General features: G+C 38.3%; 1 protein-coding gene across 2 annotated transcripts in view; it reads left to right on the top strand.

Moving 5' to 3' along the window:
- RHAG (Rh-associated glycoprotein) overlaps window positions 1–18,663 on the top strand; it is a 30,272-nt gene extending 11,609 nt beyond the window's left edge. Inside the window, exons 2-10 of one of the 2 annotated variants that reach the window (XM_008071052.1) lie at window positions 3,849–4,032; window positions 5,078–5,228; window positions 8,593–8,740; window positions 9,174–9,340; window positions 11,893–12,030; window positions 12,905–13,026; window positions 16,637–16,710; window positions 16,938–17,011; window positions 18,531–18,663. In XM_008071052.1, the coding sequence (XP_008069243.1) occupies window positions 3,849–4,032; window positions 5,078–5,228; window positions 8,593–8,740; window positions 9,174–9,340; window positions 11,893–12,030; window positions 12,905–13,026; window positions 16,637–16,710; window positions 16,938–17,011; window positions 18,531–18,605 (1,133 nt within the window). In that variant the 3' untranslated portion in view covers window positions 18,606–18,663. The remainder of the gene's footprint in view (window positions 1–3,848; window positions 4,033–5,077; window positions 5,229–8,592; window positions 8,741–9,173; window positions 9,341–11,892; window positions 12,031–12,904; window positions 13,027–16,636; window positions 16,711–16,937; window positions 17,012–18,530) is intronic. The other variant, XM_008071053.1, reaches the window with a different exon arrangement.
- The last annotated feature ends 7,274 nt before the right edge of the window (window positions 18,664–25,937 follow it).

Raw genomic sequence — 25,937 nt, 5'->3', positions numbered from 1 at the left:
GCTCCCGGCCACCGCAGCCTCGACCCGCTGGGCTCCGGCGATCCTTCCGCCTCAGCCTTCCGAGTAGCCGGAATTACAGGCGCGCGCCACCATGCCCGGCTGATTTTTTGATTTATTTCAGAGATGAGGTCTCGCCTGCCCAGGCGGGTCTCGGACCCGCGGGCTCAGGCAATTCATTCACCTCAGCCTCCCAAAGGCGCGGGATTACAAACTGAGCCACCGAGCCCGGCTCAATCTCTTTCTTATAGTATTATAATTGTTCAAGGTTCACTTATGAGTGAGAACATATGGGACTCTATTCTTTGTTGCTGTGATAGTTCACTGAGTAGGATCGACTCCAAATCCATTCAAGTTACTGCGAAGTCCGTATGTTTGTCCTTCTTTATGGCTGCACAATATTCCATTGTGTATATGTACCGCATTTTTTTTAGCCAGTCCAGCTTCGATGGGCAACATGGTTGGTTCCATGTTTTTGCTATTGTGAATAGAGCTGCAACAAACATTTGTGTGCAGGTATCTTTTTTGTAGAATGATTTGAGTTCCTCCAGGAATATTCCCAGTAGGGGGATTGCTGGGTCATATGGAAGGTCAATTTTTAGTTCTTTCAGAAATCACCACACTGTTTTCCATAGAAGCATCAGCAGTATAGAAGCTCCCTTTTCTCCACATCCTTACCAGCATCTGTTGTTGTTTGTTTTATTAATGATGGCCATTCTTACTAGGGTTAGGTACCACATAAACATTCTTATTCACCCTTTCATACATGGTCATTATTTTCAAGAGACTTCACAACTTTTTAAGCTCTTTTGCAATTTGAATAATAGATGAGGGTTTTTCGCCCCCTAGTGGCTAAAAGCAGTAACAAGAATTAGACGAGGAAGAAAAAATATTGAAGCACGGTTTTAATACGTGAAATTCTTCTTCCTCCCATATAAAATGTCTGATTTTTTCATCAAAGGGAGGGATATAGAATCTGAAGAATAACAGTTCTCACTCTGAGACATTACAAAATTAGATTCAAGGGGTACATGCACAGTTTTGTTCATGAATATATTAATTAATGCTGGAGTTTGGGCTTCTATTGAACCCGTCACCCAAATAGTAAACATAGAAAACATAGGTAGTTTTTCAATCCTTGTGTCTCTTTGTTTCTCCCGTATTTTAAAGTCCCCAGTGTCTCTTGTTTCCAGCTTTACATCTATATGCATCCCTTGTTTAGTTCCCACTTAAAAGTGAGAACATGTGAAACTTTGATTTTCTATTCCTGCATTGAGATAAAACAATTTTTAAAATTAGTTGGCTACTACCCACTTTAATATCAGTAAATTGCAGGGGAGACAAGAGTACTCTAAAACAAGCAAGAATGTTTATAAGAATAACTTTCTGTAATTAAAAAAAGAAACAGAGAAGTAAGTAAAATTGGGACCCTTATTTTTATTCTAGCTTTGTGACTCTAAACAACTCATCTAACTTCTCTGTGTCTTAGGTTTCTAATATAAAAGCAAAGTAAAACAAATTGTAGAGTTAGAAGACACTTTGGACATCATCAAACTCAAGCCTTCCTTAAAAGAAGAGAAAACTAAATCCCAGAAAGGTTGAATAAAATCATAGCAAGAATCAGGCGTATCCTCTAAGTTCCCCTTCAACTTAGTCTACGACCTAAATCAAATATTTATGTATAAAAATTAAATGATGGCAAAACAATTTGTAAAGAAAAATGGATATCTATGGTCTTCCATATTTCAAAAATCAAATCATCAGGTTGATGTTGCTTGACAGATACCCACCAGCAGGTGAGGTAAAATTACAGTTCTGAGGCTCCCTGAGTAGGGAGGGGTTGAAAAACGACACCTGACGACACCTGAAGGGTCAACAACTGAACGAGAAGGATTGGGGCAGGAGGAAACGCTTCAGTGGACCCCACAGGAGGTTCTGAAACTGATTGTCCAGAGACAAGGGGAGAGGCTCATGTGGATTGGTCACTGGGTGCAGACTACCCTGGAGAAGGACTGTGACCGTAAGCAAAACAAGAACATTTTCCAGAGATAATTGAGAACTTAGGGCTGCCATCTGGCAGCATTCCTGACAGCCCAGAGGAAATGTGAAGAATAAGTCCTTCCATCTGAAAGGGGAATCTGGGCAGGGTATCACAGCATCCATTATGGTAGACAAGCCCAAGGGGGTAGCATAGTCTCTCAGCCTCAAACACAGCCTGATGGCAGCATAGAGGCAGAGAGGAGCCAGCATTGGTGATAGGTTTTTGCATGCCTGGGAGACTAGAGCTCTACCTTGGTTATCTTTACACTCGCACAGTGCTCAGTGAATGTAGAAATCAGTGGAGTCGGGCATGAATTTAAATCTTGACTTCACCCTTTGGACAAATTAATTGACCTCTAATGTCAGTTTCCTCTAGTACATATTTTCTAGGAATGTCCTCCCTTATGTCTATTTCCACTTAAACCTCTAGCCACAATAGTTAACACTAACTCAACACTTAAATGTTTTATTTTCAGCCGGGTGTGGTGGCACACACTTGTAGCTCCTGGTAAGGCAGAAGGATCACCTGAGCCCAGCAGGTTGAGGCTATGGTGGCTGTGAGCATGCCACTGCACTCCAGGCTGGGTGACAGAGTGAGATTCCGACTCAAAAAAAAAGTTTATTTTCTCTCTGGTTTTGCATTTGTTCCCAATTTTGTCTCAGTTTGTTTTGTGCATCTATTAAAATGAGCCATAAGAAATGGTCAATAGTTAACCATTTTTAATGTCAGGTATTTTTAATGCAAATATGTCACTTTTATATGGCTCATCTAAATATGTATTTTACCAACTAAGCTGTAAGTTTCTTGAGGGAAGAGCCCGTGTTTTCACTATCTTGCATTTGATCACATGTTTTATTTGTATGGTAATTTACTTACTTTTATTTGAAAATCCTCTCACACAAGTTACTGCACTCAAAGTAATCCTGTGAGTGATCTAGCAGTTGAAAATATTGGAGCTCACAAAGAATAAATAACCTGCTGAAGATCACACAATCACATAATTGAATTGGAGAACTAACCTCATATCCTGAGACACCAAGTTGAGTGTTTTGTTTTTATTTTCCTCGAGAAGATATAGCCCTATGTCTGCTTAGTGCTTCATGGTGCTAACAAAGACATCATCCCATTTGTAAATAATAATCTGGTAAGATGTCCAGGTGCTATTATACATATTTGATTACTAGAGACTGGAACTCATCCATTTATTCATTCATCCAACAAACATTTACTGCTTTTTCTCCTAAATGCATGCTATCATGCAAAGCCCAGAAAGCAAAAGGATGTAGTCATCTTAACTCCTTCAATCAAGAAACTCACAGTCTAGAACAGGAGATGGGTGCCTCCCTGACTATTGCAAGATGATGCAAGTCTAAATAAATGCTTGTCACAACGTGACAAATGATAAAGATTAGGTGTGTACAGAAAGCTGTGTAAATGACAAGAGGAAATCTTAATTTTCCCTGGGAGTATTGAAAAAGTCTGCTGGAGGGAGTGATACTTGCTTTGTGCTTTGCAAATGTCCTCAGCTGGAAAATAATGAAAAATTCCTCAGAGACACAATAAAAAGCACACTGGCATAGCAGTGCATAGTTTTCTAAAAGGGCTCAAATACTGACTAACTTGCCAAGGTCTCATGGCTGGTAAGTAGCCAACCTGGTGTTGGAACCAGCCTCTTGCTTCCCAGTTAACACACTCCTTTTGCAGTGTTTTATTCAAAGGTGGTAGCACTTAATAAATGTGGTATACTGTGAGGTAACACTTTCCTCATGCTCTCCTAATGCAGACTTTTTTTTCTTCTGCTCTTTTCCAGTATTCCAAGATGTGCATGTTATGATATTTGTTGGCTTTGGCTTTCTCATGACCTTCCTGAAGAAATATGGCTTCAGCAGTGTGGGTATCAACCTACTGATTGCTGCTCTGGGCCTCCAGTGGGGCACTATTGCACAGGGGATCCTACACAGCCATGGACAGAAAATTAACATTGGAATCAAAAAGTGAGCATCCTTGCTGTGGTCTGAATGTTTATGCCCCCCTCCCCATGTATATGTTAAAGTCCAATGTGATGCTATTAGGAGGTGGGGGCTTTGGGAGGTGATTGGGTCATGAGGGCAGAGAGTTCGTGAAGGGAATTAGTGTCCTTGTAAAAGAGCCCAAGAGAGACTCCTCACCCATTCCACTTTGTGAGAACACAGCTAGAAGGCACCATCTATGGACCAGAAAGTGAGTCCATACCAGACACCAAATCTTTCAGCGTCTTGATCTTGAACTTCCCAGCTTCCAAAACTATAAGTCATAGGTTCTTGTTATTTATAAGAAGCCCAGTTTATGGTATTTTGTTAGAGAAAGCTGAACAGATTAAGACAACTCTTTATTTTTCAACCATTGTGTTTTCAGTTCAATTATTTCCCTGCTAGTTCATTGCCATTTAGGCTCTGAGCTGGCTGGTAAATTGTCTCCCTTAGGCAACAGAAATTTTTTAAATCTAAGGATCCAAGTTTATGCCTTGCTCTACTGAGCTGGATCATACATTCATGTCTGTAACCTCTCTGGCTTGATGCTAAGGGTACAAGAAATCCTCTTCCATAAAATTATTATTCCTTCCATCTCAGCTACAGGGAGCAAAACTCTCCCACTAGTTATTTTTTGAAGAGTGTTTTTAAAATGTAAACATGTGCTCCTATTATTGTGAAACAGTAATCACTGTAAGAAATTCATTGATCAGATCAAAAAATAGAGTAAAACCCTAAGTGAGATAAAGGACAAGTAAAATAAATAAGTATATATATATATGTATATATATGTATATATACACACATACACAAATATATATGTATGTGTGTATATATATATGTGTGTGTGTGTGTATGTGTGTATGTGTATTAGAGCAAATAGGTATTATATGGTGAAAAGAAGAGGGAGGGGGTAATAAGTAGGCCCAGGAGAAGCATTGGATGGGCCTGGTGGTAGAAGGGCTTGCACTTTGGTCAGTTTTATTTTGGGTGTGCATTACTTCAGTCTTTTTCTTTCTCTTTTCCTCAGCATGATAAATGCAGACTTTAGTACAGCCACAGTTCTGATTTCTTTTGGAGCTGTCCTGGGAAAAACGAGTCCAGTCCAAATGCTGATCATGACAATTATAGAAATTGCTGTCTTTGCTGGCAATGAATATCTGGTTGGTGAGATATTTATGGTAAGAGTTAGATAACATATACTTACCTAGCTTCGGGCATCCATTCTGGCCACAACACATAAGAGATGCCCTCTACACAGGGGCAAACCTTGGTGAGAGTGATACCAAAGCAAGCAGTAATTTTAGCCATCATTTATTGAGTGCCTATTGTAAACCAGGGATTTTATAAACATTATCTCATTTCATCTTCCCAGCAACACTGTACAGTAGGTATAGTAGTTGCCATCATTTATACACAGCAAAACTGTTTATCACAGAGGCTAAATGACTTATCTGAGTCTGGAGTCACACGCAGTTTTTTCTAACACCACAATTCTTCTGATACTGTATTGCCTACCAATGATCACAGTTTCTATTTATATTTCAACCACTAGGTAAATAGTAGCCTTATATAAAGCTTTATACAGGTTTTTGTTAAGGCCTAAGTCATATTTCTTACCCTCCTTGATTTTCTCAAGGATAAAAAAATAGAATATTTCTGGGCACTCTCTAGCAGTTTGTTATTTTGTTTATACTTCTACAGAACATTTAAATCAATAGCAGATTTTTTTTCTTTTTATTTTAAAGATGTGGGGTACAATTCAGGATTAGGTATACAAATGTTGATTATGCAGGTACCCTTGTTGATGAGATGTGTCCCTCCCTCCCCTGGCAGCTTCCCTCAACTGTTAATCCCACCCCACCTCCCCTGGCAGTTTCCCACTACTGCCAATCCCTTTCTTATAGTATTATGATAATCATTCTAGGTCCGCTTATGAATGAGAACATATGGTACTCTGTTCTTTGTTTCTGTGATAGATCGCTGAGTATGACAGACTCTAAATCCATCCAAGCTGCTGCAAAGCATATGTTTGTCCTTCTTTATGGCTGCATAATACTCCATTGTATATATGTACCACATTTTTAAATCCAGTCCAGCTTCGATGGGTAGCATGATTGGTTCCATGTTTTTGCTATTGTGAACACAGCTGCAACAAACGCATGTGCAGGTATCTTTTTTGTAGAATGATTTGAGTTCCTCCTCGTATATTCCCAATATGAGAATTAACAACAGATATTTGTGACAACTTTCTAGGTGTTGGGGACTCAATGACAAACAAAATAATGAAGGTTCCTGAACTTATAGAGTTTACAAATCTAGTGGAGGAGATGGAAATCAAGCAAATAATGACATAGCCACCTACCCACCAAAAGACACAATCATACACACACATAAATATATTTCTAAATTATAATACATGCTATGAAAAATATGCAGAGGAGAGGTATAAGAAAGTGTAACTGGAAGACCTAATTTAGATTGTAGTAGCAAGGAGGGTTTTTGTTTGTTTCTTTGTTTTGGTTTTTTTTAGTTGGAGTCTCACTCTATTGCCTAAGCTGGAGGGCAGTGGCATGTTCGTGGCCACCGCAGCCTCGACCTGCTGGGCTCAGGTGATCCTTCTGCCTCAGCCTTCCAAGTAACTGGAACCACAGGCATGCACCACTACTTCCGGCTAATTTTTTAATTTATTTTAGAGATGAGGTCTTGGCAAATTGCACAGGCTGGTCTTGAACTCAGTCAATCTCTCACCTCAGCCTCCCAAAGTGCTAAGATTACAGGCATGAGCAACCATGCCCCACCAAGGAGGGGTTTTCTGAGGAAGTGACAGTTAAGCTGGATCTGAAAGGTACCTAGGATTTTCTCATGTAACTAATGGGGAGAAATGCACTTCTAGCCAAGGTAACAGTAAGTACAGAATCTTGAGCTGGTAATGAGGAACTAAAGGAAAATCTTTAGTTGGATCAAGGTAAAAGGGATTAGCTGGTACAACACGAGACCACAAAGGTAAGTAGCTAAAACTAACTAAGACCCTATGGGCTATGTGTGTTGGATGAATAAAGACTAATCTGCTGGTGCCAGAGGGAGAAACAGGGCAGGTTCTTTTGCCCACAAATTTGTGAGCATTTAAAGAAAGACACAGACTCATGCTATTTGTAAAGTCTAAGCATGATTAGTTACCACCTCTCACCCTCCTAAAACTAGGTGGTGAGGCACGGCAAGGCATCTTTAGATGGGAGGAGACTGAGTGTTTTGGGAGGCTAAAGATTGTTAAAAGGGTCAGATATGCTGGAAGGATGCTTGGACTCATTCCAGCCAAGTACGGATCTTCAAGGGGCTACGGAGTCTTCAAGGGAACTGGGTCAATGGCTAATCGAAGGAGCAACAACCAGGAGACTCTTTTTACCTCAATATGAACCAATTTGAAAATCTTAAATAAAATAGACTCGTGTCATTTTCTCACCTTAATAAGTATAAAGTAATGTCTAGGCTTTGTTACTCTGAACTTTCCCTTTAGAAGCAGGAAACGTAGACTACTGGGTCAAATACTAAAGAGAGATCTAAAATATATTTCTTCAAATAAATCTTGGTCCTCAACTGGTTTTCAGGTCATTTAGCAGAGTAAAAAGTATGACGGCAAGACCAGACCCGGTGGTTCAGCCTGTAATCCCAGCACTTTGGGAGAGTGAGGTGGGTGGATTGCCTGAGCCCACGGGTTTGAGACCAGCGCAGGTAACTTGGCGCGACTTCGTCTCTACAATAAATCAAAAAATTAGCTGGGCGTGGTAGCGGGGGCCTGTAGTTCTGGCTACTTGGAATGCTGAGGTGGAAGGATCGCCAGAGCCCAGCAGGTCGACACTGGGGTGGCTGTGAGTGTGCCAGTGCACTACCACCTGGGCAACAGAGTAAGACTCCAACTCAAAAAATAAAAAAAAGTATGAAGACAAACTCTGGGTTTTTCAAACTTCACATCTTGAGTAGCAAATGAGCTTCTAGTACAATGTCAAGTGAATGTAAATCATTTTCATTTTGTATTAAATGCAATACATAATTCACTGAGAATCACCACCACCTAGAGAAGTGACCTAGGATGTATTGTATTTTTTGAATTGGAGTCTCACTCTGTTACTGGTCTCGAACTGGTGGGATCAGCAATCCTCTCTTCTCTGCCTCTCAAAGTGTTGGGATTACAGGCATAAGCCACCATGCCCAACTAGGACAAGCACTTTAAAAACCTGATCTCATCAAAGCCTCACATAACTTTGTTAGGTGGTAATATTTCCCCTTTTCATAGAACCTGGAATTCAAAGAAGTTTAGTAACTTACCTAAAGTCACATTGTAAAGAAGTACTTGACCTAAGATTAAGTCAGTTCTGTGGTGCTCCAAAGTGTGTATTTTTTTTACTTCACTATCTTGTTTTACCCCGCTTTCTCATTCTTTCTTTTTTAATTACTTAACCAACATAGCAGTTCTTTGATTGACATTCCTTCCATAACGAGACTCAGGTTCACCTCTATTTTCATGAATGCCTTTTGTCACCTCAGGCTTCTGATATTGGAGCATCAATGACTATCCATGCCTTCGGGGCTTACTTTGGCTTGGCTGTAGCAGGCGTCTTGTATCGATCTGGTCTGAGAAGCGGGCATGAAAATGAAGAGTCTGTGTACCACTCGGACTTGTTTGCAATGATTGGTGAGTACTGATGAACTTTGCCAGATTCTTGTCTATTTGATCAGGTATGAAGGACAGTTAACTCCAACAAGGGTGTGAAGATGCTCAAAAAAAGAACATCCTAGCTGAGCACAGTGGGACATGCCATTAGTCCCAGCTACTTGAGAGGCTGAGGCAGGAGGATGGCTTGAGCCCAGGAGTTCAAATTCAGCAAGGTCAACATAGTAAGACTCTAACTCTAAAAAAAGAAAAAATTAATAAGTAAAATAATTTTTTAAAGAAAGTAACATCCTTCGAATACTACTTTATTTATGCTGGTCTAATATTCTTCTTTTCTCCTAACTCCAGATAACTAAGCCTGAAAGTAGAGACATTGTCAGGGCCCAAAGCAAACTCCCTCCCCTGGACTGCCTTCCATGTTCAGAACTAATTTTTCTTCTTGTGGTTTGCTCAGGGACTCTCTTTCTATGGATGTTTTGGCCCAGTTTTAATTCGGCCATTGCTGAAGCTGGAGACAAACAGTACAGAGCCATCGTAAATACATACTTCTCTCTTGCCGCCTGTGTAATCACAGCCTATGCATTCTCCAGCCTTGTGGAACACCGAGGCAAGCTTGATATGGTGAGTGCTGTCTTAACCTCCATGGAAATTTAACATGTAGTGACACTGACATTTGCTCAGATAAGTAGCAGGTCATTTTTACATCACTACTGATCTAGCAGGACAAATCACCAAACTGCAGACCTTGGAGAATGTTTTGAGGAAGAAAATGCATATTTATGTATTTATTTAGTCATTAAATTTGTACTCTGGCAAATTAAAAAGTGTTCTCAAAAATATTTACAATCTAGTAGAGAATGAATGTATTCATGTACAAATCAAAGTTTTGATGTATTTTTCTTTAATGTCAGAGCTAACTACTCCCAATTCTTCGGAAATCTCCCTTAAGAAACAAGACGTAGCGAGTGCAGTGGCTCACACCTGTAATCCCAGAACTTTGGGAGACGGAGGTGAGAGGATTGCCTGAGCCCACGGGTTCGAGACCTGCCTGGGCAACATACTGAGACCTTGTCTCCAAAATAAATCAAAAAATTAGCTGGGCATGGTAGTACATGCCTATAGTTACAGCTACTTGGAAGACTGAGGCAGAAGGATCACCTGAGCCCAGCAGGTCGAGGCTACAGTGACCTGGAGCGTGCCACTGCACTCCAGCCTAGGTGACAGAGTAAACTCGTACCCCAAAAAAAAGACTCGTCAAAGACTAGAAAAAGAGAGTGGGATGGCTGGTTCTCTTTTCCCACCTGCAAGTATTCCCCTCAAAGAAATAACAATGACATGCAATGGGGAATCCTTGGTAGGATACTGAGAAAGGAAAAGGACATTACTGGGAATAATGGTGAAATTCATATAAGGTCTTTAATAGTATTATATTAATGTTAATTTCTTTTCTATGACCATGACGATGTTAACACTGGGGGAAACTGGATGAGGGATGAGGAAACTCTCTGTAGTGTTTTTGCAACTATTGCGTGTTTAAAATTACTTCAAACAAAAATTTTTCTATATCCTCTTAAGTCAGTCTCTTGCATTTCTTGCCTGTGAGCTGGGAAAACATCAGTAAGGAGTAACCTTCAGATTCAGTTACTCTTTTTTAACCTGGGGAAGGGAAAAGATATTGTAATTTATTTTTAAAGCATGGCTGAGGACATGTATTTCAGTTCTCCACAAATTGCCTTATAAGAGATAATTGAAAACAGTGAAAAGAAAATAATTATACATGTACAGTTCAGTAGTTCTCTTTTAAAAGTACTGATAAGGCCGGGCATGGTGGCTAACACCTATAACCCCAGCACTTTGGGAGGCCGAGGTAAGAGGATTGCCTGAGCCCACAGGTTTGAGATCAGCCTGAGCAACCTGGTGAGACTTCATCTCTACAAAAAATCAAGAAAAAATGACTGGGCATGGTGGCACATGCCTATAGTTCCAGCTACTTGGAAGGTTGAGGTGGAAGGATCACCTGAGCCAGCAGGTCGAGGCTGCGGTGACTGTGAGCATGCCACTGCACTCCAGCCTGGGTGACAGAGTAAGACTCCTACTCAAAAAAAAAAAAATTAAATAAATAAAAGTACTGATAACCCCTTCTCCTAAGGCAGAACAGTCAGAATGTAGTTTCTCTGAGGAATTCTAGTAAAGAGAAGTTGATTCTCCCTCCATTCTCAGATGTTCTTAGTTCACCAACCCTTCAAAACCTCTTCTTTGATATGGAATGTATACACTTCAGTGTCTCTACATTTCCTCTTTGAATGTTGGAATACCATAGACTCTACAAGCACATAGTGGTTGTAGTCTTTTGATTCATGATAACCACAAATGTTTTCCAACAACTACATAACTAGACACAATACTGCTAGAAATATTTGTTTTATACCCCCCCCCCCGCAGCCTCCCACTACAACTTTTTTTTATTTTCTCCTATGCATCTCACCACTGGTGTCATTAACCTGACTACTCATCCACTACCAAGGGACACCGGCAAGAAAGACAGAAAATGTCAACTACTTGGATGAAAGACTTTTTGTAATTACAAAGAACCCTATTCAAAAAAAAAAAAAAAAAAAAAGGCCGGGCATGGTGGCTCACGCCTGTAATACAGCACTTTGGGAAGTGGAGGCAAGAGGATTGCCTGAGCCAAGCTTATCTGAGGGTTCAAGATCAGCCTGGGCAACATGGTGAGACCTCGTCTCTACAATAAATCAAAAAAAATTAGTTGGGTGTGGTGGCACACAACTGTAATCCCACAAGGGAGGCAGAGATAAAAGGATTGCCTAAGCCCAGGGGCTCAAGACCAACCTGCAAACTTGGCAAGACCTCATCTCTACAACAATCAAAAAAAATTAGCTGGGTGTGGTGGTGCACACCTGTCATTCCAGCTACCTGGAAGGCTGAGGTGGAAGGACCGCCTGAGCCTAGCAGATCAAGGCTGCCATGGCCATGAGTGTGCCATTGCACCCCAGCCTGGGCGACAGAGTGAGACTCCAACTTAAAAAAAAAAAAATCAGTAACTCTCTCAACTGTAGAATGTGCCATGAGTCCACTGAACTCTAAATTCTTCCAATCCTTCTGAACTCTGCCTTGTTCAATGCATCTCATTCCTGTTTCTACCTTCCACACAGGTTCACATTCAGAATGCCACCCTTGCTGGAGGAGTTGCTGTGGGCACTTGTGCGGACATGGCAATTCGCCCATTTGGTTCTATGATCATTGGGAGCATTGCAGGAATTCTCTCCGTGTTTGGATACAAATTCCTGACTGTAAGTATGACAGACGTTCTCAGTAACTTTGAATTTGTACCATTTTTCTCTCACATCTCACCTGCAGAAAATACCTGGAAGTTTCCTTTCATAAGCTCTTTTTCTTGTTTAGAAGCCATTTGCCTTCATTTCAGAAATACCACCCGCATTTCAGTGGCACGGTGGAACTCTTCCCTGACTTCTGTGTAACAGGAGAGAGTATTTTTTATTACGAATTGTGTGTTCAGTACTTATGTGTTACTTCCCTCCAGGGCAGTTCCATTTTTGTTTTGTTTGTTTGTTTTGTATGATTATGGACTCTGGGCTCTTTTAGGGGATTTAGGATGTCATCAGTAGGTAAGAAGTAGAACTCGAAATCACTCTCCTCAAACCTATGCACCAAACACTGAAATGACAGTTTTGCCACCAGTATATTCAAATCCTTTTACTTAAGTGGACTTCAGATATGGATGAGGAACTGAACTGCAGATAAAATTACTTCCTTTGGGCTGGGAAGGAAATAGGGAGACATAGACCAAAGAATACAAAGTGACAGACTTGTAAGATGGAAAAAATCTAAAGATTTAATGTACAAGTTGAGGGCTATAGGTAATAAAACTGAACTGAATATAGGATTTATGATGAATGTGTCAGTTTTAGCTGTTCTTACCACACACAAAATATGAGTAACAACTATGCGAGATGAGAGATGTTCATTTTCTTCACTGTAGAACTTTGTACTTTATATGTATTCCCATAACATCATAGTGTATACCTTAAATATAAACAACAAAATTTATTTATAAAAAAAACATTTCTGCCTGGTTATTTACTTTAGTTACAGAGCTCTGTATATATACCAAAATAACAAGAGTTTCTCTTTTTACAATTTTAGCCACTTTTTGCTACTAAACTGAGGATCCATGATACCTGTGGAGTACATAATCTGCATGGTTTACCTGGCATGATGGGAGGCCTCGCCGGCATCGTGGCAGTCGCCATGGGAGCATCTGACACGTGAGTACAAAAATGAGTGTTCCAGCCTCGTGGTCCCAAGATATTTTCTCTCACTCTTTGAGATATCCAGTAATGGGAGAGCATTTTTTTCCTAGCAGTTCAGGTCAGTTTGAAGTATTTATTGGATCCAAAGAGACACAACTGAGGGAAGAGAGTTAGAATAGAATTATATTGGAAGATATGTCTTCACAAACATTTTTAATGTTTCCTTAAAAAAATAATGGTGTTTGCATGTTCTCACTCATATATGGGAGCTAAACGGTCACAAAGATGGAAATAATAGATACAGGAGACACCAATAAAGGGGGAGGTGGATGAGAAGTTAGGGTTCAGAAACTACATGCAAAGTACAATGTTCACCATCTGGGGAATGGGCCACCTAAGACTCAATCCATAAAACTACGCAATACATGTATGTGTACACAAACATGCATGTGTACTCCCTGAATCTAAAATAAATTTTTTTTTTAAATTAAGAGTGTTAATTTAAATGTCTCTACCTTAGACAGCTGTATCCTAGCAGGTAGGACAATTTTATCATCACAGTCAGATTACAGCAATCTTACGCTTTTTCTTGATCCCTCTATGGAGGAGGGAACACATGTGATGAGTTGAATAGTCACTATCATCCAATCTACATAAAGAAGAAAGAGTTAGAATAATGTGGAAAGCAGTTGGATCTGCAAAATCAATAAGACTGGCATATTTTTCCAACTCTGCTACTAACTAGCTATGTGATGTTTGAGATGTCACTCAGCTTTTCTGATTCTCAATTTCCTCTTCTGCAGAATAAGAAAATTTGGCTATTTAATCTCTAAAATACCTTCCTGCTCCGACAGACCTAGAGTCTTCCTTAAGGTGGCCATAAATATTTATTTAAATAACCAGAGGAAAAAATAGCTATCAGTCAAACCCAGGAGAATAGAAGGGATACCATAGGCCATCAGTTGTCACTTTTAGGCAGCAAGATTGAAACAATTGGATATGAATATCATTCATGCAAAACAGCTGAAAAGATCATAGAGTCCAGGTCATACAGAGTAAGTAAAGAGGAATCAGACTGCTCAGTTTTTAAATCCAATTGAAAGTATGAAGGGGAATGTGTGTCTAGAAATGTCTCACAGTGACCACTGACTGGAGTTGCATAATTTGAAAAGAAAAATCTTCTCTTCAATCTCAGCAGATTAAAATTTAGCCCTGTTGAGATCAATAATAATACATATATCAAAAAATCATTTCATCATATTTTCTAATGAGTAGGAAGTTTTTTTCCTCCTTCGTGTGTATAGTTAACTCATTTGATATGTGTTTTTTAACTCTGTCTGTAAATTTGGAGAATGACCCCAGAAATTGTTTGTTTTTTCAGTTCTCTCCAGGCCAAACACTGTTGAGACCAAACACTGAAATATTTTAATGCAAATCAAGCAATGATAAAACCACAAGTTAATGAGCTCAACTCCTAAGTGTTAGAATGTGCACACACTGTGCAAACTTAATAAGAAGTGCCTCAGGATTAGGAATTCTTGAGCATCATGCCTAGACCAGTTCCACAGACGCAATAAAACAAGTGTTTCTGGTTCTCAAAGACCAGGCTCACTGGGGGGCCAGGCATTAAGTCTCATGATTGAGGGTCTAGTCCTTGGGTATTCATTCAGGCTTAGAAACATCTTCTCGACTTATTCGTTAGCAGAGGAAACAGGCTGAGGAATTTCAGAGGAAGGGAGGGGGCAAGCCTTAAAGGCCCATTCACGTTGGTAAAATTCACACACCTCACACCAAATAAAATATCTCACGCCAAATATCATGTCTGAGAGCCAAGACTCTTCACATGTGTTTATTTAGAATATTAAAATACAAATCAGGTTTTTGGTAATCATAGAACAAGGGAAAGTTAATATTCATAAGGGACATTTTTTGCAAATTATGACAGCCTAACTCTAGTAATGCTATTAATTTTGTTTAACTCGGTGTTTTCCAAGCCTATTTGATCATAGAACAGCCTTTAACAAAAATATCTCCTAAAACCTTGTAAAAGATCTTGGCAAATTCCTGTAAAATTAACAGGCAGTTTACAAAAGAAAAAAATCAAATAAATAAGTATATATAAAAATTCAATCTCGCTAGTAATCAAAGAAATGCAAATTAAAGCAAATTGCAAGCTTTTCACCTATCAAAGTGAGGAAGAATAAATGAATAATAATACTGCATGGTGGCTAAAATATTGCAATGGAGATATAAATTGCACCATTTCTTATTTTTAAAAGTCCTTAAGAAGTATATAAAATCTTTTACTAATAATCTCATTTCTAGATAAGTTTTATATTAGGAAAATAATTGGACAGGTTCATAAGGGTACTCAGAAAAATATATGTTCTCATGGCATTTATAAAAATATGAAACACTGGAAGTAGCCTGAATATCATCCTATAAACTATAAATTATAAGTTATAACTGTAGGACATTTGTACAGTATTTCAAGGCAATTCAAATTGTGGTCCAGATCTACCTTTACTGACAAAGACGATACCAAAGACATGTTTAGAGGGAAAATGAGTATTATAGCATGATTGAACTTTTATATTTTTACCCTTGATGCTTTTCCTTTTCTTTTTTATTTTCAGTTTCCTTTTCCTTTTTACCCTGATACTTTTCCTTTTCTTTTTTAATTTTCAGTTTCTATTATTTTTACAATGATGAGTATTACTTGTGAAATTTTTATATATTAGAACAATTTAAACCCTTCAAATAAATAGAAAAAAACAAATCTGAGTTTAGCACATTCTCTATCTTGGATGAGGAGGGTTGAACACGAATAAACCCTCATTTTCCAGTTGTTTGCTTTTCTGGATTCATTCATTCAGTCTTTCAACAACTCTTTATTAATGGCCTGCTATGAATGAGGTACTGTGCTAAACAGTTTCCCACATTCCTAGTTCATTTGTCACTTATGTAACACCCTTATGAATTTCAATAGCCTTTTAGCACATTATTCCTTTCCCCAAACTATACATATATGTATGTAAATATATATATCTTTGTACAGTATATATATATGTTTTACTAATCTCATTTTGAAGTAATGACGTCTAAGATAACATAGAGATATGCTTATATATCTTCATTGAGTTGTCTACAGTATATGCTGAAATTTGATTTTCTGACATTAGTGATAGATTTTATAATTTCATTATAACTGTTCTTGAGAATGGGATGAGGAGCAGTGGTAGTCCATATTGGTTTATACATTATTCTGCCCTCAGTGCTTAATAGAGAAGCTGACGCAGAGCGAGTACTCAATAAACATTTACCAAATGAATCAGATCGAGGATCAATTTTGAGAAGGTTAAACGCTTTATTAAAAAGGTCTTCTTATCATTTCTAAGGATACATTAAAAGGTGATTTTGTTTAAGTGTGTCTGAAAATTTTCCAACATTGCTCAAGAGTTTCAAAAAAATACAAACATAAAAAAAAGTATGACGAATGTATATCCAGCAACCGGTATGTAATGCTGAACTCTGGCCCCAAGATGGCAGGCGTCCACACCTCAGTGAGTGAGATTTGTTTGCTGGTGTCCAGGAAAAACAGAATTCTCTTCATTTGGCTTTCTAGGTCTACAATGGCCATGCAGGCAGCTGCACTGGGTTCGTCCATCGGAACAGCAGTTGTTGGAGGTCTGATTACAGGTCAGCATAAAAAGTGAACACTTCCCTGAACCTCATGCTCTCAGAAGATTAATAATAGATGATTTATAAGCAAGTCAATTGGTAAATCCAAAAATGTTCTAAACTTCTGGCAACAAAGTAACCGTGTCAGCTTAAGGGGGTGATTTTATAACAGTATTTTAACTGCTATGCAAGGAGATTTTCCTTTTCAGCATCATATCATGACTTTTTCCCCTTCCCCTTTGCAGGTTTAATTCTAAAGTTACCTGTCTGGAGTCAGCCATCTGATCAGAACTGCTTTGATGATTCTCTCTACTGGGAGGTACTGTACAGTATTCTAAACAAGAATGTAAATGAAAACTCCACTAATGAAACTTTTGCTCACTTCAGGTTTAGATGTCTGTGTGGCATATGTGTGATGAAACTGGATGAATTCCCTATTTAGAGAGAATTTGAAACAATATGCCCATCCAGATATAATCAGAAGTTACGATATTTTCCAAAGCAAAAACTAGATGAAGAAAAGACAAAATTTAATTGACAAATGTCCTTTTACTCCTCTGAGAGTAATACAAATCCACTTATAAAAATAATAGGAGGCCAGGTCATGCCCGTAATCCCAACACTTTGGGAGATTGAGGTGAGAGGATTGCCTGAGCCCAGGAGTTCAAGAACAGCCTGGACAACATAGCGAGGTCTCGGCTCTACAAAAAATCTAAAAATTAGCCAGCCATGGTGGCACACACCTGTAGTCCCAGCTACTTGGGAGTCTGAGGTGGAAGAACTGCCATGCCCAGGAAGTCAAGGCTGCAGTAGCCATGATCATGCCACTGCACTCTAGGCTGAGTGTCAGAATGAGACTACAACTTAATAATAATAATAAAGACAATCACAATAATTATAATAATAATAATAATAAAAAGGAATTCTGGACAATAGTGTGAGTTTTTTTCTTTTTTCTTTTTTCTTTATTTTAAAGATGTGAGATACGAGCCGGGCTCTGTGGCTCAGCCTGTAATCCCGCGCTCTGGGAGGCTGAGGTGAGCGCATTGGCTGAGCCCGCGGGTTTGAGACCTGCCTGGGCAACTTGGCGAGACCTCATCTCTACAATAAATTTTAAAAATTAGCCGGGTGTGGTAGCGCACACCTGTAGTTCCAGCTACTTGGAAGGCTGAGCGGAAGGATCGCCGGAGCCCAGCAGGTCGAGGCTGCGGTGGCCGGGAGCATGCCACTGCACTCCAGTCTGGGTGACAGAGTGAGACTCCAACTCAAAAAAAAAAAAAAGATGTGAGATACAATTCAGGGTTAGGTATACAAATGTTCATTATGCAGGTACCCTTGTTGAATTGTGTGAGATTTCATACCATATGTAATCTGCAGGTTTATTTGGTGGTTAAAAAGTTAAAAACAAAAATAATTAATTAAAAAATATATCATATGTGAAAGTAGACAAAAGCAAGTGGAATATGTAAGGCTGAAGAATTTGAGTACACATTTAGAGGTCCTATGAATAACAAAACATCAGCCTCTTTCTATCCTCTAGTTTCTTTTTACTCTATTGACATTTTCTCCCTAATTATTTCCTGCAAAGCTTGAGAGGGATAGGTATTTGTATGTTTTCAGCAGTATTTCAGAAAGAATTGGTTTGAAAAAGAGGGAATACAGTCATGGTGAATGAGATAAACATTTATTCTTTTACTTTTCTCCGAGTCAAACAATTTTTATTCCCAGTTCTTTCTAAGTCTGGGTAATGATTACTGAAAATACCTTTGTTTCAATACTAACCTCTGACAAGCCCAGTGAAAGAAACTATTAAGTACCCAAACTTGTTTTCTTTAAAGGTCCCTAGGTGGAGAGAACATGACAATCACGTCCATGGACTTGGTGACCACAATCAGTTGGAACCTGAGATCTAAATATCATTCCTGCACTCCAGTTTCCTTCCCCATTATCAAAAGTCAATAAATAACCAAAGAAAATATGGACCAGAGTGAATGGATCCTAATCCCCAAATGGCCATTGTAAAAATGTCCTTAAATATAGTGCTGTCTCTTGCTATTTAATGATTGTTTAGTTGAGAGGTGACTCAGAAAACAGATGGTCAAATAGATACTATCCAGAACTCCCAGAATGCTTTTGCCAGTGGGTAGGTACAAAGTGAGCATTTGATGTATATTTTTGTATTTTTCCCAGTAGGTGTCAATTTACATAGACGTCAATACTTTCTAATTATGTCAGTTTCTTAATGTAGACACTGTCTTCAATCCTAAGGATTATAAAGTTAAGGCCAATGAAACAAGAAATCTACATAAGGAAAATGTAAGAAATCTACATAAGGAAAATGAAAGAAATGCCTATATGTAAAGCAATAATATGATTGTTTTAAGTAACACTTTTTTTTATTTTAAAAGTGGTCTAGTTAGTAGTTATACCTTTGCTTGAATATTCTTATTCTTAATTTCTCTTGTCTATTTACTATTTGCAAAAAAGTTCAAATACTATCTAACCAAAACCTATTTTGTATAAAATTTCCAAGAACTAAATGTTGTTATAAAATAAAGCATTAGTCTTTGACTCTCCTTTCTTTGGTGGTTGTAATTCATTTCAGTAACAAGCACACACATACGTACACATACACATTCCTCATATTCAGTCCATCTCTATCCAGATATATTCTATCACTCATTATGCATTTGCTACAAAAACTTAGTCTCATGTAAATTACAAAGAATTTAATTTTAGAAAAGGCAACTGATGATGTCAAATAAAATCATTTTTAAGAAAATCATATAAATTCTTTTTTTCTATCTCAAAGCTTTTAAGAATTTTCTTCTAGCCTCAGAGTTCTAGAATCTTACCAAGATGTGCCTAAGTATCAATAAGAAAATAATTCCCACTATAATTAACAGAACCTCATTTTCTGAATGCTGGAACTCAAGAATTACAACTAACAGTGAATTATTTTGATATTTAATTCCTTGAAAAAATATATAATTTGTCATAGTTGACTTATTTCAAACATACATCAGGACTTCTTTCAAATAGGTTTTTTGAAGCGTGCTCAGTTATAAAGTCCTCTCCTCTCCCTTCTGATCATTACAAGGAATCATTTTCACTGTCAGGGTGTCTGAGACCCCTTTGCCTCCTGATGAACATAAAGTAAATCTTGAAGGGTCTTGGTTGTATACTCAGGTGTAAAAGAAAGTCTATCATTTGAACGTGCTAAGCAACTGGGTCTGGCCATCAGTCCCTGGCTGGTGAACACTTCTGCCTTTCTGCAATGCAGTTCTTATAAACAGTAAGTCTCATTTTTCAAATTCTCAGTTGGTGGTCATTTTTTTCACAGCAGTGTATTATCTTTTTTTTTTTTTAATCTATCTTGCCTGGAATTTAGTGAAGCATTTTAATCTGATGACTTGAGTCTTCTGTTCAGATAAATTTCCTTCTACTACTTAGTAACATCTTCTCTATTTTTTGTTGTTGGTTTTTTTTGTTGTTTTTTTTTTTTTTAGCACTCCTGTTAGTCATGTGGAAAGTACACTGGGTCTGTTATCCAAATCTATTTTCTTCCCAGACTTTATTTCATTGGCTTAATTCATCTATTTCTTCAACTTACTTTTTGTTTGTTTGAAAATCATGGTTCATTTTTGTAGGTTCAGTGTGTGTGTGTGTGTGTGTGTGTGTGTGTGTGTGTGTGTGTGTGTGTATACACATGCACATATATATGCTGTGCTTGAATCTATTCAATTATTTTCATGATTTTGTTTATTGGGGGTGATGTTTTTGTTCAAGTTTAAAATCTGTCAACACTTAAATAACACTATACCTTATCTGTTCCAAAAAAAACTTAAGGTATTAAATAATACTATTTGTGATAATTGGTTTATTTGATTAAAAACCTCAAACTCTATTTAGATGATAGATTTCAGGAAGTTTTTGTTATTCTTTGTTCTTGTCTAAATCTGAAGGATTGGCCCATAATTGCTAACTGCAATTTCAGACAGTTTGGTGAAAACTGAGACCTTCAGGTTTTCCCTAGCCCTTGTTTTCATAGTCTTTAACCTATTTATTGCACAAGATGAGAGAACTCTGCTGATCCAGTGGGAGTCAGGGGAGGCTTCTCCAAAAGCTCTATTTTGTTAGAAACCATTTACTTTGTGTGTTTTCTTGATTCTCTTCACCAAGTGCTAGAACCCCAGTAGGTGGATTGTTCATTTATTTTGTCTATTTGCTGGGGATTAAACTCCAACTGATGAGGTACCTTAAGTAGCAAAAATCTTAAAAATAAAGGAAGTACAACAATCTGTGACTGGATGGATCAAAGATTTCTCCAAATGCCAAAATATAATTCTCCTGAATTGGCACCTAAGGAAAATCTCTTTGTTCCTGTCTTTTCAGCAAGTAAAATTTGGTGTTCTTCTAGAATCAGCACCAAATGGGAGCTCGATGTATCTACTACCCTCCTGGAGGTCAGGGGTAACTAGGAAGACTCACTTTCATCCCAGGAACACTCAGTTGGGTAGCTACATAAGCATGTCCTGGGAATTCACAGATCTCTGCAAACTAGTGATACCCAGAACCTCATCACATGGGTCTCTAGCAACTGCCTCCAAACTCTTAGTTAACACAGAGGAGAAAAGTTTTCTATCAGTTGTTGTTGTTGTTTTCCCAGAACCTAAAGGTCTTAAATCCTTCAGTTTCAGTCACTGCTCCAGTCAGGGGAGGCCTTATAGTTGGGTTAGAATTGTGGGCAGGGTCAGGAGGAACACATTGAAGCTCCCATGTCCTCACTTAAATAAGGTACAAAGATGTCACTCCATGTGTTTTAAAAACAGGTGTTACATGTTCCATTTAAAGATAAAAATGCTGAATTGTACCCCACATTTTTAAAATAAAAAAATAAAAATAAAAAAGTAAAATGAAAATTTAATTTCTTAAGAGTTGACACAACTCATTTGTTCTTGGTTATCCTCACAGCTTGAACAGGGCATACGATTTAGGAATGCTTGTTCAGTACATGAATAAACAGTTGAATGAATAAATTGAATAAATGAACAAAAAAATGAGCCTCAAGACGCAAAGTGAACCTTTTAAAAAATTGCTCTGATTACTCATTAATTCAATAATAATTCACTGAGTGCCCGCTAAGGTCCAGACTCTGTAACAAAGTCACATAAGACAAAGTTTTTTATTTCAAAAAATTTTTTTTTAAGTTTGCAGCTTATCCAGAAATATAGCTAGTGGACCAGTGACATACTAAAATGTGAAAAGTGCTAGAATAGTTGCAAACATTGGGTGCTATAAATATGGGGAAAATCTAAATCAAATCCAGCCATTCAAGGAAAACTTGCCAGAAAAAAAAAAATTACTTTAAAAAAACATACAAGACCCAGTGTTACGGCTGTCACCTATAATCCCAGCATTTTAGAAAGCCTAGGTGGAAAGATCTCTTGAGGCCAGGAGTTCAAGACCAGCTTGAGCATCACAGCAAGACTTCATCTCTACAAATTTTATTTTTTGAATTACCTGGGTGGGGTGGCTCAGACCTGTAGTCTTAGCTATCTAAGAGGATGAGGAAGGAGGATGTCTGGAGCCCAGGAGTTGGAGGCTGAGATGAGTTATGATGGCATCATTGCCCTCTAGTCTGGGTGACAAAGTGAAACCTCATCTTATAGAAAAAAAGAAGAGAAAAAAGAACAAAAGGAGGAAAAAGGAAACATGCAGCTAAGCAGAGATTGAATTAAGATTCAACTCGACTAAAAATAAAGCCAATACTCTTTTCCCTGGAGACCACCTTGTTCATGAAATGAAAGATTGGAAGTCTGTTCAACCAATTATTTATTCTTCTTTTTTACTAAGATAGGAGTTATTTGTGTGTGAGTGTTAACATGGATGTGGGTAGGTGGGTAGATCAGGTTAGGACATTAGCAAATGGGAAGGGTCTGTTAAAAACCCATGAACTATCAGATCTCTCCCCTTCTTACATGATTTCCTGAATCATCCACCTTCATCCCTATCCACCCTCAGACCTAGGTTCACTTTTGTTTTGGAAGTGCAAAATTCAGTCTTTTGTAATGAATAAGCTTGACTTTTATCCTGGCCTTATTTTGCTGGGTGTTCATTGAAAATCTCTCAAGAGTAATATCTATTCTAGCTTCATCCAACATAAATGAGAGTAGCTATAGTGTACCCTGACCTTGTTAACCAGACAGTCAATTCCAACGCTTAATTTGATAGCAAAAATAAACCAATCAGATTTCTTCTGGATAAAGTCCTTTTCCCTTCTTTTGGTGCCTATTAGTATGCCTTGCCTTAAGCTTAATCCCTGCTTAGTCTTTTACTGTTTAAGTATCTTTAGACAAAAAAACTTTCTGAGTCTATTTATTCAGTTTTTTTAAGGTGATAATTATTTTGCAGCATTACTTTGAGAATGGGGCACAATTCAGTACATAGCAATCATCAGATTCTGGCACCTCATTCAAATTTCACCAAATCCTCCAATGATGTCCTCTATAGCAAAAGGATCTAGTTCAGAATCAAATTTTGTATTTACTTGTCTTGTCTCTTTAGTCCTCAGGAATTGTAGTCCTTCTGGAACTTTCCTCAGTATTTCTCTGACATACATGACCTTGTCACTTTTGAAGATTGTAGGCTAGTTATTTTGTAGAATGTTCCCATTTGGATTGTCTGATGTTTCCTCATGATTAGGTTTAGGTCATATAACTTTAACAGTGATATCACAAAAGTGAACCTGTATGCTGAATTGTATCCTACCAGGAGGAACATTTTTTTAACTTGTTCCATTATTTATGATTGTTCATTTGAAACATTGATGAAGATGGCATTTTTTTCTCCCTTTAAGATTTTTTGTCTTAATCTTTGTAGCTAGTAATTTTTGTGTGTGTGGGAAAGCAATGGGAAACGTCCCATGTCCCTATGTCAGTGTTCCATTCCTCCTCAACCTTGCAATTGATTCATTTACCAACTGTGTCACTATAGACTTATGATTTCTCATTTTTTTAGTCTTTTTTTTTTTAAAGAGATAGACAGGGTCTTGCTTCATCATCCAGGTTGAAGTGCAGTGGTGCAATCTTGGCTCATCACAGCCTCCATCCCCTGAGCTCAAGCAATCTTCCCCCTTCAGCCTCACAACTAGCCAGAACTACAGGTATGTGTCACCATAACCAGTTAATTTTTTTTTATATTTTTTGTAGAGATGAGGTCTTGCTATCTTGCCCAGGCTTGTCTCAAACTCCTAACCACAAGTAATTCTCTCACCGCAACCTCCCCAAATGCTGGAATTACAGGTGTGAACCACACACTAGACCAAGACTCATTATTTCCTATTTTATTCAGTTATTCAAAATACATTATAAAAATATTTGTTGTGATGACAAAATCGTCCCAGATTTGGTCAGTGCAAGACTATTCAGTCTGGCTACTATTTCTTTCTCACATGTGCTTATCTTATGATTTTCTGGTACCAGCTCTTTTCTCTAATTTTTTGTTTCTTTTGCTGGTATTTAGAGCCTGCAATCTGCAAGCTAGGAGTGCTCAGTGCTGTTGGGGAGTTGCCTTTCTCCAGTCCTTCTCACTTGTAGTGATAGAGAATATAAATGTGTATGGATGCATGTATTTGCATCTCTAGTTATTTCTATATCTACCTATGTAATTTTGTATACAATGAGTTCTGCTATAATGCTTGTTTGAAAAATGTGAATTTGTTCCAGTACAATTGACATATTAAGGAACAAAGTGAGCATAGTACAGATATTGTGTTTGTTTATGCATAATTTCTTTTGCAAGAAACACAAGATGAACACAGAAAACTGCACCCAGCTGAACCAAGCCTATACACAAAACATGCACATTCATGTGCACACACACAGACACACACAGACACACACACACACCTCTAACACCTACCAGCTACCTCAGTTTATCTCATGTGTTGTGAACCACACCTATTTCATCTAGTGTCACAACTTATTGCCTGATTTGAAGTAACTCTCTTTTCACCATATTTCAGAATAACTCACAACTTGTAATCCTCAGAAGCTCACTTCCACAAGCAAGCTTTCAAGGTAAAGTGTCATATTTAGTATAATATTTAAGTTCTTCTCACCCATCTAACATATGTAAACTACACTACTATTTTTAAGTTCCAGTCTCGTGTGTGCATGTGTGTATGTTTGTGTATTACTGATAAAGTATTTGAGTTATGTGCTATAATCTCATTTTTCCATAAGTCCTGTGGTTTTTATTATGTGATTTTTGCATGACACAATAATTTTAAGTAAGATGTATGTTATGTTATAAAATAACTGACTCTAATCAGAACTGTTAGTTCACACAAATATGTCTAATTCTAATCCAACATCCCAATATTAATTCTAGTTTTCTTCTTTTCTGTTTGGAGCCCCCTTCTCCAACAGTGATCAATCTGACTCCTATCATCTTATTATAACTATTTAATTGATAAAGGTCCTCTATGGAGCCAATTTGTCATCACTACTGCTGCACATGCAGCAGGCTTCCTCACCACCCACAATCAGGCTCCATCTCCAGGATTCCCCCTGTGGGTGCCACTTCACCCTGCACTAGGTCATGACAACCCTCACCAGACCTTTTTTTCCATGCGGTCACCCTCCTCACTCTTCTTGGCTTTTATTCTCCCCAGTGAGCAGCCCTTACTTATTTGCTCAGGCTCCAACAACATAACATGTCCTGGCCTAAATCATCACACCCCCTTCACCACCAAGTATAGACATCTACCTTGTTCTGCCCAACCCAATGGCTGTATAAGTGAATTGTTCATTAAAAGAAAAAATGGGAGCCGAGCTCGGTGGCTCAGCCTGTAATCCCGTGCTTTGAGAGGCTGAGGTGAGTGAATTGCCTGCGCCCACGGGTTCAAGACCCGCCCGGGCAACTTGGCGAGACCTCATCTCTACAATAAATCAAAAAAATTAGCTGGGGTGGTAGCGCATGCCTGTAGTTCCAGCTACTTGGAAGGCTGAGGTGGAAGGATCACCGGAACCCAGAAGGTCGAGGCTGTGGTGGCCGGGAGTGGCCACTGCACTCCAGTCTGGGCAACTAAGTGAGACTCCAACTCAAAAACAAACAAACAAAAAAGAAAAAATGGGAACAAGAAGAAGAAGATTTGCAATTTTAGGCAGAGCAATAATAAAAAGTAGAGCCCTATTATTAAAATACTTCTATATTCTGGACTTGCATTGCGAGAATAGCTC

The sequence above is a fragment of the Carlito syrichta genome, unplaced genomic scaffold, assembly GCF_000164805.1.
Source record: "Carlito syrichta isolate Samal-C Ts95f unplaced genomic scaffold, Tarsius_syrichta-2.0.1 Scaffold314106, whole genome shotgun sequence".
Classification (NCBI taxonomy): Eukaryota; Metazoa; Chordata; class Mammalia; order Primates; family Tarsiidae; genus Carlito; species Carlito syrichta.
Note: the sequence above shows the minus strand (reverse complement) of the source record. Positions and strands in the feature narration are given on the sequence as shown.